The 17,482-nt window shown below is 35.2% G+C and overlaps 1 protein-coding gene across 7 annotated transcripts in view; it reads right to left on the minus strand.

Moving 5' to 3' along the window:
- Positions 1-5: 5 nt before the first annotated feature.
- Ipk1 (Inositol phosphate kinase 1) overlaps positions 6-17,482 on the minus strand; it is a 101,708-nt gene continuing 84,231 nt past the window's right edge. For 5 of the 7 annotated variants that reach the window (XM_011058678.2, XM_011058677.2, XM_087405172.1 and 2 more), the window contains 6 exons: positions 15,711-15,915; positions 3,662-3,867; positions 2,778-3,197; positions 2,480-2,689; positions 2,029-2,390; positions 6-1,592 (listed from right to left, as the gene is read on the minus strand). In XM_011058678.2, coding sequence (XP_011056980.2) covers positions 1,391-1,592; positions 2,029-2,390; positions 2,480-2,689; positions 2,778-3,197; positions 3,662-3,867; positions 15,711-15,915 — 1,605 coding nt within the window. In that variant the 3' untranslated portion in view covers positions 6-1,390. The remainder of the gene's footprint in view (positions 1,593-2,028; positions 2,391-2,479; positions 2,690-2,777; positions 3,198-3,661; positions 3,868-15,710; positions 15,916-17,482) is intronic. The other 2 variants (XM_087405174.1, XM_087405171.1) reach the window with 2 other exon arrangements.

Consider the following 17,482-nt stretch of genomic DNA (forward strand, 5'->3'; position numbering starts at 1 on the left):
TAATCTTTATTCTACAATCTTCGCCAAATTTATTTGCGTAATTACTTTTAAAAATTAACGTATCATACAATTATATTGTTCATTTTTATATAGATATTTATTAAGAAATAATATAACATGTTATGTAATAAAATTTGAAAAACTTAAATACAATAATTATATATAAGATAAATAAAACAAAACATTCATCTTACTGTTTAATATCACAACAATCACTACATAACAATATACGATCATAAGATAATCATCACTCTGTAATCACATAATTTTGATTCTTTTTTTCAACTTTTCTTTACCGTTGTCTATTTAATATTTTCAGAACATCCCCCCCCTCTCTCTCTCTCTCTCTCTCTCTTTCTCTCTGATTAATCTCCATTCACTCTTTTAACAAATGAGATCCATTTTCTCTTTTAAATAGAGAATTACTGCTAATAAGCAAGTAAATTACTTAGAAAAATTAAGTGAAAAACTTTTTACTTATAATTAAGATTTTTGAAATATTAATTTAAATTTTCTTTAGCGAAAGATTATATAATTCTTTTTAAATATATTATTTTAAATAATTAATAATTTAAAATAAATGTTTTCTTTTCGATATTTTCAAACGATATTAAAATTTACCTTCATGACAAACAGTAAATTGTGTACAATCTTTCATAAGATACAAATTTGTGCTATGTGCTATGCTCTTATTGGATATTTCGTTTCGTAATTCTTATTTAATGAATTATTTAAAGAAGGAACATTAAAACTAGTTTCAGTTTAACAATATACAATTAAATAGCATGCTAATTGTATTTTTTTAAAAATAAATCTTTTAATAAGAGATCCTTGCATACAGTTAAACAATTATATTAAATCGAATATCATATATTCATAAAAAATGCTACATGCTATAATATTTTTTCATCTCTCTGCCACAAAAGTTTCTCATACTCCGTTGAAAAATATATTCGCAATATAAAAAAACAAATATAATTCCAACAATAATATTATTTTATAATTTAGAAACAAATTTCTATTTTATGATATTCTATCTTTTTTTGTAGTCTGTAAATTGTAAAGTTATATAGAAAAGTTAAATAGAATTCTAAAAAATATATTCGTCGGAGATCGCTTATCTATATAATTTTATATATTATACATGTGGAAGTGATAATGGTTCAATTTAATACACTAATTGACGAATGATAACAGCAATATTTTTCTTGCATTGAACGGCAATGCTCTACGGCATTGAACGCTACACAGATATATTTGCATAAGAATCACATTCTTCATAATCGGTAAGCATATCGTCAATTAAGTTAACGTTTCCTGTGTGCTAAATAAATTCTTTATCGTTAATATTAAATACTACATAGTTACTAGTATCACTTTTCTTGGATAATTATCTATTCGTAAAAGGAATATTTTCTTTCAGCAAAGAAATCACAGAATCAAAAATATCCACATCTCGTTGTTGATGCTTTTTGATGGAATGAACGCTTTTTGGGTCCAAATCGGAAACTCTGACGTTGCTTAAAAAATAATGTTGATCCGAAAGTTTTATAATATTTTCCACAGGCATTCTTGATGCATATTTCCTCTCTCTGTAAAAAGAAAAAAATTATAATTACTGGAACATAACATATCTCATTATCTGAAATGCGTTTAATATGGTGAAAGTATAATCACCCACATGTTGCACATTTGCCGTTGTACATAATGATTCACATTGTACGCGTGAATTATGAATTATATATTTTCTGAATTGATTATAATTATATTAAGTCCAAATCAAATAATCATAATAATCAGATAAATAAAGTAGCTACTTATTTGCTGCAGTGTTGTATTGGGTGACTATTGTATGATTTCGACAATGATTATTAAAATAATTAGAAAGCGCATTTCCTTTCAGAGCTAATGCATTAAATCAATTTTATCGCCAATTTTGCCTTTGTTATAAGATTTATACTAGTCTCGGGACTTTAAACGTTACTGCAGTGAAAATACAGATCATTGTTTCGAACAATATACACTTACGGATGCAATTCGCGGAAGGTCATTAATATCGAACAATCTCTGGCGGCGACAAATAAAAGGTAATTTTGCAATGCTAACAAATGTTCGGTGGTAATCTGCACATTTGCCTTTCGTTCGTCATCGTTACTAGTTCTTTGATTATGCAGACTCTTGTTTCCATGAAATGGTTGGTGCGAATCTAGGTTGGAACTAATTTCTGTTTGCGATACAGGATCACCGTTCATAAGTACTCTGCCAGTATTAGTAGATAAAACACATTCTGAACTAGCATTACAATTTCTATTAAAATTGTCATCATGTTTTTGTACAATAGTACTCTTAAGAAACGTTTGAAAGTCTATTTCCTTCATGATTTCCATCTTCTGGAACAGAAAAAGATAAGTATTCTCTAATGCATTCATGTATTCAATAAAAATTCCTTCTTTTGTATGTTATAGCTAAAAACACATACCATAGGATTTCCGAGTAAAGCGTGAAAAACATTACGAGTTTTATTTAATTTTATCAAGTCAGAATATATCATATCATCATTTAGTAACGATGTAAAATTGGAGTAAACGCTGTAAATGTAATTGGTATTGACGTAGGACAATCGCTGCATATTCCATATTCGTTCTAGTACGGAGTTCTTCGGCAACTCACAATGATCAAAATTGCACTTCTGTAAGAAAAAAAGATAGAAATTAGTTAAAACGCAATGACATATTATTCTCAATAAATGACAATTTACAATCTAAATAAGTATCTACCTTTCCCACGAGGCGAAGGGACCGTTCGACTCTCGCAACTGTTTCTGGCGCGATACAAAATGTCGTTGGAACTTGATTCGCGAATACAAGAAAATTATGTGAAAGGGAGGTGGTAGGCAGTTTCAGCTGCTCTTGGGCGATAGGCAGCGTAAGGGCGGTGCAAACCAAATTGCAGAACTCGTCGACGTGGCGAGCTCGTCCGCCGCTCTCCGCATTCCGAAACCACTCGTCCAGCACATTCTCGAGATCGTTCGGCGAGGACGTTTGATTGTAGACGACGAGGCCGTCTTTGAAGATTTTCAAATTGTTTTGCGGCGATTTCAGAAGCTCCTTCATGGCAGCTTTCATGCGCGGCTCCTTCCCAGAGAACAGATCAAACGGGCAATAATTGCTGGGAGTAGCAACGTCTTTCCTCCTCAACTAAAAAATTGTTTGGTTTCAGAATAATATATACGTTATACTAAAGATCATATATCAAAAAAATAAAATAAAATAAAATATTTATATTTTTATGGTTTTTTTAAAAAACGTGTTTTAAACATGCTTAAAATGTGTTTTAAAAAAAACCACAATATTTTATTTTATTATATTTTTTTAAACAACATTTGCCAATCCTGTTGGAAAATGAATGTCATTATTTATTAACCCTCAATTACAACAATGGATAATTTGGATCCGAAATAAAAATTTTTAAATGACTGTATAATCTGTACGATATTGGAATATGTGATCCTAAATTGTAGCTAAAAAAAACTTTGAATCTCTTTGAATTCCTCTACCTTCCAATTGCCGTAAAGCAGAAGTTCACTCGCCTTTTGTACTTCAAATAGGTCGCTTTAGAACTTAGGTGCAGTTTTCATGCTGTAGTTGAGAATTAAGAATACCTTGGCGTACTGGTTGAGACAATACGGACATCCAGGAAACTTTTGCTCCGCCTCTCGTAAATATCCCTGCTTCGGCTTTATCTCCACGCAAAACGTTGAGCGGCTTCGGAAGACGGTCTGATCAAGTTCCAATTGCAAGTCCAAAAGCGTATAATCAGGAAACTTCGTGGCGTACGTGTCCGTGATTTCCTTATACCGGCGTATCTCTGCAACAAATGTAAGATTGAACACGACAAATATATGTGTGCTATTTTCTTCGCTTATTTTCAACGCATTTAATTTTGCCGACAGCTAAACTCAACGTTTTAATAATAACGACGAGATACACATTCGAGATAAAATGTGCGCCTATAAATATAATCGTAAAATAACGACTGTTCTAAAATAGAATTTCTTCACCGGAATTGTTCCGAAAGGTGGTACGAACGACAACGCGTAGGCGCGAAACATTTGCGATTCACGTGATTCTAAGATAGAAGAAAGTCACGCGAGCCACCGCGAATGTCGAGAGTAGCGAATAGTAGACCACATTATAAATATAGTAATACAGCGAATATAGATAAAACACGTTAATAAAACGTCATACTGCTTGTTCGTGAGAATGAATTTAGAGATCTTAAAATTGCAACAAGTGCTTTGCGAATTGGTGATTGACGGCGACTAACGTGGAGATACGACTTTCTCGCCAATTAAAAGATATCCATAAAATGTCGTAAAAAGTGAGAAATTCAACCATCGACCAGCTTCTCTCCCACATACCGTTATCGCTTTAACTTTCATAGATTACATGTATAGATATAGCATTACAATAATAGCAATAAAAGAAATTGTCAAGTTGATAGTATTTCAAAACATAGGTGTGAATTTTCAGTTGATAGTAAATGTCTGTCCTTAAAACCAGGGAAATATCAGAAAGATTAAAAATGATGAGGAAAATGAAGGAAAAATCAGAAAATTTTGTACAATTTTTTTGAAAAATTAAAATTCTTGGTTTAAAAAAAGTTTGACATACGTACATCACACCTATACAGTTTTAAAATATTATCAACTTAACAATTATCTAAATGCAAGTAATATCAATAATATCAATAGCAAAATATTTGTTTCCAAATCAGAACGAAAATACAAAAAATTTTTAAATATCATTGAAAGCCAGGGAAAAAAAAATCACGAAATTTGGCCTGAAAATCAGAGAAAAGTTATGGAATTTTAAGATGAAGAATTTGTGGTATAACCCTGAAAGAATAATGCCGACCATGAATCACGTTATAAATGTTTCTACGCAACGCGTTCCGAGAAACTACGGAGAAACTGTCGTTGGCACTTAATATCGGAGAAAAAAAAATACTCGATAGGTGTTGAGACTCGAGATAAGAGTGCGCTGCGACGCGACGTGGGTCTAAACAACGCCGTAATCGCTCACCGACGATTGCGAGACGATCGTTTATCGAGAGGGGGGGGAGGAGGAGGGGGGGGGAGGGGAGGGGTAGCATAAATTAACGAGCGGGCGGTTGAACTTTCCCGCCGCGCATTTCAGCGTATTTGCCTCCGTCGAACGCAAGCGGCCGTAAAATATCGCCACAATTAAACGCGTCAAACAGAAGTTGCCTCGTTATCTCGCTATCCGTCGTCGGAATACTCGAACGGTTATCCCAAATTGGATGTACTCCATTAGTCACTCGTGTCTCTCAGAATCGTTAACGGCCGGATACAAACTGTGCAGTTATACGAGAAAGCGTCATACCCGTAAGAAAAGTATATACGAGTACGTTGCGCGATCACGGCACGACTTGCGTTTCAGCTGCCTTTAATGATAATTAATGCTGATTTGCAATACACTCGACGTTGGGTCGCCCGGTGGAAAATAAAAGACGGAGAGAAAGGAATAAGTTGAGAAAAAAAAAGTCACGTTAGAAAATTAAATTTTCTTTTTTTTCTACCAACGCAGCGGTTAAAGTCAGGATTAAGTATATACTATTAAGCATTCTACGCTCTTAATCACCAGACACTTTTTACTCGTCAGTGCTTATTTGCTTACTTTTTTTTTTGCCTATCGAGAGTTATAACAAAGCTATTTTGCCGTCAAGTCGACTCGATGGCACAAATTTCTCTTTGCGTGATGAACGTCAGCGAAAATGAGAGGTCCGTGTCAAAGGATAATGATGTATGGTAATTTCGCTAAATGCCGAGCACGCGTGACTTTAAATTTCGTGCAGCGTGCATAAAGCTGCAGATTGATCGTACGTTTCTTTCCTTTTTCTCGTCTCAATGGAGGGAAAGTTGCCACATACAACTAATACGAGCGAGTATAATTTCTTCGGAGCTATCTCTCCTGCCCCGAATTTGCGTCGAGTTATTTCATGGCCTTTTCGTTATCTACTTAGAGATAATCAAAATCGCTCGTCTTCACAACCAACTTGTGCATGACGCATTGTCTTGTACGTCAAATTACGTCTATTATGTGAATTGTATCTTTCTAAGATGCAATTTACGCGCGTGTTAAAGAGGTCAATTACTCCGACCAGTCATTTTCGTTCAACTTTATACTACGTCTGTTTCAATCATACAATTTAGTATTGTTGACCATATCGGGTGAGGACGGATTACAACATACTATATCAACGCTCGACGCGGAAATATATCGGAGATATTCTCACGCCAAAGATAACATTATATATTTCTACGCGGCGTCATTAATGCGTTATACGGGTTTTTTTTTTCATCGTAGAAGGCAAACTAGTCGGTAATACCCTCGGAAATGAAACAATTATGAATCTTAATACACAGTGCTTTGTTGCAACTTGAAATGAGAAAAAAGAAAGAGAGGAGGAAAAGAAAAAAGCAAAGCAAAGTGGAGATGTGCATTTTAAGAATGTTTTATTTCAAATTTTTTTTTTAATAATATTGATTTTCTAGCTCGAAATTGCCATGTAAATACAATAAAATTAGTAGAAAGTTCAAATAAACGAGCAATTAATTAGGTCAAAGATTAAAACTAGTTTATTAAAACGTAAAGAAGCAAGGGATTGTATATTAGTTATTCACTAATATACAATGGAATATTTCGATTGTATCTACTAAGTCGACTAATTGTAAGACTTCTTCAACCAAATTATAATAGAAAATAAATTAAGAGTTTGGAAACGAATTGACTATGTAAAACTCTTAATGATTAAAAAACGTTGGAATATATTATTCTCTACTATATTTTATAAGAAGATATACACGAGATATTAATTATGTAAACTTGCTCTTTCCGTGTACAAGAATAATATTACCGCGCAAAGAACTCTTATTAACTCTTCATTTACATCTGACTTTTTAAATTAGATATGTCAGATCTATCACAGTGAGGCATAAGGAGATTTCCATCATGATAGTGACGACGATGAGAGTAGCGGTATCGCGCGTAGGTTTATACAATCTCCGTTTACACATTCCTCGCTTCAATCTTTGAAAATAAACGTCCGACACGGCGGTCCAGTTGCAAAAATATTCCGCGTGACGTGGGTCGATCTCCGAAAATAGATGATACCGAGGATTACTTCAGAAAGCGGGTGAGATTGAAGAGAAAAAAAGGAGAATCTCACGAGAGCAGCAAATGCAGCTTGCATTAATGCGAAACCATAAAAACAGAGCGTTGCATTAAAATATCGAATCGCAAGACTTTCAAGTTGTTCCATGAGGACAATATCATTTCAAAAAATATACAATTGTGACACTCGTAATTTTTTTTATTGTACATTAATCCTTAATACATGTGATTGGATCGTTTATGTCCTGCGCGTTTCTTTTCTTTGAATTACACGGAGCACTTAGCTAAATAACTCTTCATACTTTCCCTTCTTTAATAAACAACTTTATAAATACTTTCTAAAAATGTTAAAATATATGTGAGAATCATTTAATAATTTTCAAGTAAAAAATTGATAAATATTATAGCTTAGTCCGTGATATTTTTCAGGATCTAAAGATAGAATGAGATATCCAAACATCTTGTTCTATCTTATGCATACATCTCATTCTATCTTAAGTAAATCGTGAAAAATATGACGGACTAATCAGAAATTGTCTAATCTCTTACTGGAGAGTTTCTAGTTTAGTTTAGTAATGTGTTCTTGCAAGTTAACATAACATTTACAATGTGATTTATTTTGACGGTATCTCTTTCTTCAAAAATTTTGTTTACACTGTTCGTACAAGTATATTACAAATGGCAAGATAAGAAAGCGGCTTTCTTCGAACAAGTCGTTAATTAGAAAGACTTTAATGAAAGCGATCGCGGGGAGTGTCACGATGACGAGTGCACGCGTGATTCGGTTTTCGCACGGACGATGTACGTCGAAACGACCCACGGCGTGTCATTAGAGAAACGACGATGAAATTGACGGTGAAATTGCCGGTATTATTGGCGCGCAACTGATTACCATCGATATTTTTGCCGTTTCTGCGTTCGATAATGGCACGCACGAGAGCGTGTTTCGATACGACACACGTTTACAACGGGAAATCGATATCGCCGTATCGTGCGAGTGCGCAACATCGTCGGAGATAACAGTGCGATTTCAGGCCGCGAATCGCGCGGCGTTTACGGATAAAAAGTATCAACGGTCGCGCGAATTTCACAATGTGAACGCTAAGGCGTTCACGATAACCCCCGGCGAATAACGGATCCCGAGAGCTTTTACGTTACACTAAAAGTGTAGTTTTAGTTTACAAAACAAATCTTTTTATTACTTTGAACTGGATAAGGTACTTCTTATCAATTTTTGGATGCCACGAGATTTTTAAATTTTATTAGCGTGCAATGTTGAGCTTCTTAATTTTAATATCTAAAAAGAGGCTTTTTTGGTATTTGACACTTTTTCGTATAAAACAAAGATCAATATTATCTTGAAATTCTGATTAAAAAAAATCAATGTATCATTAATTCCCTATAAAATGCATTTTTTATTTTAAAATATTTTACTCTTTGCCATGTTCATCAATTTTTGGATGCCACGAGTTAAATTTTATTAGCGTGCAATGTTGAACTTCTTAATTTTAATATCTAAAAAGAAGCTTTTTTAATATTTAATACTTTACTCGTATAAAACAAAGATCAATATTATCTTGAAATTCTGATAAAAAAAATCAATGTATTATTAATTCCCTATAAAATGCATTTTTTATTTTAAAATATTTTACTCTTTGCCATGTTATGAAGAGATTTAAATACAGTTTTTCTAGGGTAGCAAATTTTTCGCATAGAATGATAAAATCATGCTTACTTATAATTTCTAGTTTGTGATTACATCGATACAGAATGTAATTTATCGTTAAAGCTTCCATTAAATGTATATGTATGTATACACACAAAGTTTCATTTTAAATATCCAAAAAATATTTTTAAAAAGAAATGTTTGAAAAAATTGTATGGTCTGTACATAAATTGATAGCCCAAAGAAATTGAATATGACTTCATTGTCATAGGTAGCAAATTTGCTATCTTAGAGAAACTTTCTATTTAATCCTTCATAGTACAATTAAAAAGTAAGATACTGAAATAACAAATCTATAAAAAACATCTAGTCCGGGTCAAATAATTTTTTGGGATAAACTAATGTTATGAGAAGAATGTTCTTGTATAACATATCGATGAGGTTTCTGTTGTATTTTTGTCAGGGGAGCAACAATACATTTACAATCGATTTTTTTACGCGATAATCGTGATCTGCGTGTTACAGATATTTATAGCTGAATTATTTATACTCAAGAATATTTACATTTCGCGTCGTACATGTGAATACAATACGAAATGGAAATTGCCATTGAGAATATTGAATTTACATTCGGAGCGATAAGAGAAAAATTAGGTACGAGTTGTAATTTAAAATTGTTATATCACTAAACATCATTTGCTTTTTAAAGACACTTTTCCCCTCGTATAAATTACAAGTTATGCGCCAGCAAGCGTGGTAATTAGCCGCATTTTCTTAACGATATTTCTCGAAATAGCACAGAACATAGCACTGCAGCGGAATAATGATTCCTGCATAGTGATTTCTCGCGAAATATATTTTCTAGCGATCGGACATATCACGTGACGCTGACGCCGTCGTTTGCCCTCGCATATTTCCTTTTGCAATCACCAACCGACGAAGCAACGAACGATGGCGGAGGAAGGTGATGGTGGCTTCTATTTCTAATCGCCGCCGGAGAAAGTGCCAACGTGTCAGAATATCGACGAACCGCGGAAAGAAAAGCGGAAGAGCACGGCCGACCACTTGTTGCATCTGTAGCCGCGGGAGACCAAACCGAATAGACTTTTCGCCGGTAAACTGGATAAATACAAGTTTATCCTGATAAGTGCAAGCGCGGTAGTGGAAACACAAAAGAAACGTGCGCGTTCTGTAAACTCAATTACAGAATTTAGTAATAACAATTTATTTTGTCCTGAGAACGTATTCTTAACAAGAGCATACACTGTTAAATTTATGTCCAATTAGACCCAATTTGAATTACTTTTAATCATTTCTATATAAGTCGTCATTGCTCCTATTCAATAAATCGTTAATTTAACTTAAACGATAAAATTAAATTATAATTTTACTAAAAAAAAAATATATATTAAATTTTTATATCAAATTTAGTATATTATTAAGTATATACGTTAATATGGACATTGTTGACTTTAAAAATAATTACGGAAATGGATATAATGTATATTTCGACATATGCACTGAAAAAAATTACTTAATACATATTTCTTTGAATGGTGTTGAGTAAATATTTATTTATTTATACGGTAAATAAATATTTACTCAATAAAGAAAATGGTAGTTAAAATAATTGTTTGTTGTATCAAATAAATATGTTTATATTTAGTAAATATTGTATTTACTTAGAAAACTACTATTCAAACAAATATTTATTAAAATTTAGTATTTTTTTTCAGTTGCGTTTTTTATATCTAACAGTGTAAATTACGTAAAAAAAGCATGTAGAAGATCCTGTTGTGTAAAACAGCTTTTTAAAAACTACATAAATATGAGAACGCTAAAAAAAAACAAAGAAGAAATAAGACAAAAGTAAATCAAAGAAAAAAAAAATAAAAAGCAAAAACATATGATATAAAAGAAAAAGTAATCATAAAAGTGAGGAGGAAAAGAAATATATGGCATTATTAATGAAATAAAAATGCGTAGCGCAGAAACGGAAATTACATAAAAGAAAATAAAGACACGGTGACCGAGTATATAAGCTCTCGCTGCTCAGTATTTAGTAAGTATAATAAAGTTATGGCAAACTTATGGTAAACCATCCTGTCACGCATACACCGACCGCACGCCAATGAGTGCGAGAGCCGTTATATTTATGAGATTAAAAGGGTGACATGATCACGCAACTGCAAAGTAGAGAGTGCGAAATTTTCTCGACTTTTCTCGTAACAACCGCCAAGTCGTCTCAGAAACGTCACGAGCGGGACGTTAATTTTCATATCGTATAAGACGGAATTAATTCGCACGTGTTTGCGAAACGTGGCGGATCGCGACGCGACACGGGGCGATTCCGAGATTAATATCTCTCTTCCCAGCAGCCTCCCCTGGATGCAGCCGCGCGGAAATCCTGCCCACCTTATCGAGAGTTTTTCTTGCGGGTCCTTACTTAATAACCATAAAGTCTGTCCAACAGATTTCCGGTGGAAAACACCCGGCGCGGCGCTCCCTCGACGCTGGGCGTCTATGCGTAAACAACGACGATCCACGCCCACGTGCAGGCACATGCAAACGAGTATCGAACGCCTGTGCAACAATTCCATATTCGTTTTATGTGCTATCGTATATTTCACTCGAAAAATACAAAGCATGAATGAATCGAACACTTTCTCTATTTTTATCTTCCTACGTTACATCTAGCCATTCTATTTAGCCAATATCCCCGTTATTCCGTTGTACACGTTAGTCCCGAAAAGTGACGTCTACCGTGAGACTTTAGAAATGTAAAATTTTAACTTTAATCCTTAAGTAAGAAACTAATCAATCATAATCAAATTTTTTTCTTCACGTTCGACTGCATGCAATTAACCAATATTTTACGGTTTAAAGCTTATTTAACTACACCTATCGTATTTCGAGACTTACACCACGTTAAAATCAACGTTTTTTAATATTTTAAGGAGAGGTTAATATTTTAAAGTTAGTCTCATAAAGATAGCCCTCTCTCGGGTGATCGATAAATCCCGATAAGGCGCAGAGTGACGACTGCATGCCCGAAGCGATCTCGCACTGAAAGACAAAAAGGAAGTACTTCTACCGAACGAAATTACCGCACGTTGCATACAATGGGCGGATCTTCTTCTCGCCGATAGCGGATGATAAACGTGGCTGCATTATTCAAAAATAAATCCCCGCGCGCGATCGTGTAGCCGCGATCTTGCACTTTCATTGTGTGCGGGTGTAATAAATGTTCTCGAACAAAACGCATCCTTCCAGGCTGAGGAAGATTGGGGGGCTGAGGGCGTTGGAAAATCTTTGCAAGATAGAGATGGTAATTTCCTCCTCATCGAGCGAGCGCGTAGGCGTTACTTCTCTACCGTGTCTTCCAATTAATTAACTTATAGTTATTATTGGCGCCAGAACATTTGGCGAGTCTCAGGAATCTCTCACTGTTTTTAAAGTACGTAGCACCGCTGTCAAAACAATCGCGAAATGTTGTACACGTGCTTCGACGATCTGTTTTTGACCTTTCACGCGAGAAAGAAAACTGTAACGCGTGACGCGGGATGTATGCAAATATTACCAGTCCTCGGTGTACAGTCGTAAACAGAAAATATATCATCTCGTTTTATCTTCTCCTGACGGGACTTCTACGGCGCTAGATATCAAAGAAAACTCAAGCGTATCATTTAAACATTTTATTCTGCTCTAAAAATATTAAGAGCTTGTAAATCGAAGAGGAGTTGCATATTCATATATTGCACTATAATTCACTCGAAGAATCATATTGTCGCGATACGTAAATATTCGAAGAAATACGAGTGATTAGCTGTATGAAAATAATTTCCGTTAGTTTCCGTAAAATAAGCAAATGTAAAGAAAGTAAAAAATTAAAAGAGGCGTATGAAGGGATTAACAGTTGCTGTCATACGGCTTAATCTGTCACAATTGCAAGACGATCAGAAACTCTCTACCTACACATATTTATTTTAACGGTGTGCTTCTTCCATTTAATTACTATAATAATTACTTCTCTACAACATAATCAGCATCCTTCTAATGTTATCTGTCGTATATACGCATTGGCTTTAATTCATCAACAAACTTTTACATCTTGTTAAATAATTATCGCGGATTTTCCAAAGATTGAGAACATTATCGAAGACAACATCAAAGTTGAGATGAAACTCGTGTAGATCTCGTTACTACATCTTCCTCCTAGTTTCTTCCCCTAATAGTTTCTTCTCTAATGCCTGTTTCTGTCAATGTAGTTTAATTTTAATCTTTGTTCAACTAAAACTCTTCAGTCCTTTCTAGTTTTAAAAATTACAAAATCCAACCCAGATCGATTCAAACTTCAAATCCATTGCAGTCGAAAACGTTAAAGTCTCGAGCAACGTCAGCAGGATGGAGACATATTTTTACAGATATTCTATACTCGACTATGTGCAACGACTATACGACGCTGAGAAAGAAGTCATTCACGTCTCTCGTTAGAAGTTTTATTTATCGTGTTTATACACGAACGTATGATGCACATACATATTCATTTTGGATCCTTCGTCGAGATCAATGATCTCTCGGTCAAATTCGCGATGCGTTATTGAGACCGATATTTAAACATCCTCACGTGCATCTTGACTTTTTCGAAGGTGCGATATCTCGGCAGACACCTCGGGGTCGTGGCCTTTTCGTAGAAGTGACTGATGATACTTCTCGCTTGGAAACGTGCGAACATCGCGGCTCGACGAGCGAGAGAGATGTGTTGGCTACGCCGAGATCTTTTTCGCAAACTTATAGCTACGTATACACGTGAAATTCCGCGTTAAATTAAGAAACGTGATTCAAATGGCAGCAAGGGATTATGCGAGACATGTGTGTGTCTCAGGGACGTAAAGAGGGATTTAAAAATGGATAACGGCGAAAAGCGATAAAGCAACGACCATGGCGACCGCTTGCTTTGGCGTCTTCTCGAGGACGCTTCTCATCGGGCGACGTGCGCTCTCTCATCTTTTCGAGAGCACACAGCTGCAGACGAAGAGTGTGGGTCGCAGACGACCCGCAGCCGCAGGAGCCGCGCGTCGTAAATTTAGTCCGCCAAGGCGGACGCGGCTCACTTTGTTTCCCAGCGTGAACGAAAAGCGCCAGTCGCCGTCGCGCCGTGCCATGTCGGCCGCGACATTTGCCTGAATTGTAAGTCAATTGTAAGTGAGTTTATTATCGATCGACGGCGCCGGTATCTCGGCTCGGTGGGAAAGCCGCGTCCGTTGCTCTTCTCTTCTCGAGAGCTCGCTTAATTAATTCTCGAGAAATGGAATGAATTGCGCTGATCGCTTCGTTCCGATACGATGGTAAAAATTATTAAATTCGTGGGCAAATATACGGTCGTGAGTAACGATGGCATATCTTGCCGTAGATCACTTTTAAAAAGGAAGAAACCGTTTACTACGTTGGAAAAATGCTAAATTTAATAAATATTTATTCTGAATAGTTCTAAGTAAATATTTACTAAATTTTTATATATATATATATATTTATTTATTTATTTGATACCATTGACCATTAAATTGATTCAACTATTTTTTTAATAAATACTTACTATGCAAAGAAAATATGTATTAAAATTTTATTAGTACATTTTTTTTCAACGTAAGTCTGCTTGGTCGCTTCGCAACGCGAGACTTCAAGAGAAGCGCGTTCCATCGGATAGAAAGCTGTTACCGTCCGGATAAAATGTCAATATAATTATCGTCGTTGTGACTATTAATGTCGAGAGCGATGTCTAATTCTCCGCGATTTAAATGTATAACAGACTACGTCGCACGAGCGCGCGATAGAACTTTTATATTGCCTATAAAACGTTATTAAAATCTCGGGATTTTAAATGCGAATAGAGAGAGACGTATGTCAATCAAACATCGTATTATTTTACTATAAACATAAAAATATACATCGTAAAAAAGAAATCCTTGACAATCGCTGTAACACGATCATCGTAACATCGCGAATAATATATTTTTGCTGTGCTCCGAATGACTGACGTGGATTCTGCAACAACGAGAATAACCGTATTAAATATGCTTATTTGCAAAAGTAATTAAATGTGCAAGTTAAAAAGTTGATAAAAATCGCCAAGCTTATCATGATGATTTATTCATTAGCATTCAAGATCGATCAATTGATTTGAATAGTCGAGGTGAACATTCATTTCTAGCTCTTTTTATAGACACTCCGTATATCTGTAATGTCTGTAATATTCATAAATTCGATATGATCAATTGCATGAAAAAAAAAAGAACGAGAGTAAGAGAGTAAGTGCATCGGATGACCTCTTGTTCACAATATTGCAGGGAAATCGATGAAATTTCAGCTTCTAGCTCCTCGCGTGCACAAGAAACTCGGTGTATCCTGGGAGGCTTCAGTGGCGGAAAGATCGTTATTCGGCCGAAGCGATCGAAAAATAAAGTGGCAGGTGTACGTCGACGAAGAAACACTCAGCGTCTTAATAAAAACGAGGAGATGGCACGAAACTAGTTACGATCTGGCAGCACCTGCTTGTGTTTATTTCCCAAGAAAGAACAGCACGATTGCATATAAATATTACATTGAAAACATTACATTTTGAGAAGAGAAAGTAACGTACAGGATGTCCGATAATTGGATACGTGCAGAATAATAATAAAACAAGACGCGTAAAATCGAAGGTACCGAACTAATTACAACAAAGAGTCACGAAAACGGTTTAATTTTCGCAGCCAATATATTTCGTGGGAATCCCTGGATATTCTATGCAAAAACGAGAAGCGATAAAGAACGATGCGATATATCTGACGTGTGGGAAAACAATTTACCTGGTCGGAGAGGGCGGACGGCATCCGACAATTTGGCTATATCGGCCGCATCGTAACGAACAATTTCGGGGATCTGCATGTAAGAGCCCAAAAAACAGGAAACCACGTTCCTGGCGTACCCCACCTCTCGTTGCACGCGCGTTCTCCCGCCATCCGGTGAAACCTCGCCTGGTAATGACTTCCGGAATCGTATTACCGTGCGCTCCTGAAAGACGAAAAAAATCAACTCAGTAAAACCAGGATATTTCGGAGCGCTTTATACAAACTCTTTTGACAAACGTCGAATGATAATATCAATTCTAAATATACGCGTATTAATATTGAATTTTTATATTTAATTCCGATATTCTTACGCTGTGAGCGCAGCTAACAATGAGAAATTACGATTCCATTTGTGTATATGGAGTCATACGTGGAGGGAAAATCGCGCGAGCGTATAAAAAGATTCAAGGTGGACGCACATTTGCAGCTATTCTCCTTCTGCCGATCGGCAGTCTCGGTCTGCCTGACAGTCTGAACAAACGATCCTGAATTTTCTATGCGCCTGTAAGTATATAAGGCTTGCGTTATCACGAACAGATCAATGCCTTCCAACCTGGCGACAGCGCAGCCGGCGAGTATGTAGGTCGACTTTATGAAAAATTCTCGGGTTAAAGATAACGGCCGAGCCACTCTCGACCGTTGTTTCCAAGCACGCTCAACTTCGTCATTGCAGCCTTTATGAACACTCAATCGATGAACGAACCCGAGATTCTAGGATACTCCAAAAATTCATTCGCTCGGATTTTCTAATTTTCGCTTGATAACAAGTATTAGCTCTCCATAGTTTTTTTTTCCACTGCTTACATGCCTCGTCCAACTGGATCACTGGTGGCTGATTGGGTTTTTCAAAAGGTTTTTACGCTCTAAAAAAATTCGAAAAAATTCTGGTACACTCTTCCAACACTCAAGAATACGATTTTACAATGATATGACGTTTTCCACTTTTTTTGTCCGTGTCCGAGTCTGAGGCAGAATAATTAAAAATTGAAAATTCGTCTGGATCTTTAAAATCTCGGTTGAACCATGGAGGATTAAAACGGCGATAGCTTGATATTTCGATTATGAATAATCATTTATTTTTTAAACTTGACTCGTTCTGTTTTCCATTATATTTTCTCACACTCTAAAAGTTAAGAGGAATACAGACGGTTCTAGGACATCTTCTTTGAACGATCCGAAACCTCTTAGATAGAACGCGCAAAGCAATTAACCTTCCGTCTGCAACAATATTTTTACTTCCTCAGCCAAGGTTTTTTTATCGTTTCTTAGTGGGCAAAGATACCCCAAAAAGTAATAAAAAATCAATGTTGAAATATCGTAGCAAAATCAGAAGTTTTATAAAATAGATATTTGAAATATATCACTTATCTATAGAATTATACGTGGATAAAATAATTAGTTTTTCTTTAACAGCAATAGAAAGTAAAAAATAGAATGATAGCTTTAACTTAAAATGTCTCGTTAAAATGTCTCAAATGTTTTTTTATCTGAGAATTTCTGAAATTTCAAAATTTATAATCTCTTTTACCTGAATATGGATGAGAAAAATAAAATTATAAGCATTGAAGGTTGCAATATAATCATAAAGTTTAAATAGTAAATAATTAGACCCGCTTTTACAATATACGGTTACTTAAAGATTAATGGTTACCATTAAATTCATGAATAAATTTCATTGATGAATCTCTTAGTAATTTTTAGGTAATCACATATCGTGAAAACAGACTTAA

This window comes from Acromyrmex echinatior, chromosome 4, assembly GCF_024713525.1.
Source record: "Acromyrmex echinatior isolate Ae372 chromosome 4, ASM2471352v2, whole genome shotgun sequence".
In the NCBI taxonomy this organism is placed as follows: Eukaryota; Metazoa; Arthropoda; class Insecta; order Hymenoptera; family Formicidae; genus Acromyrmex; species Acromyrmex echinatior.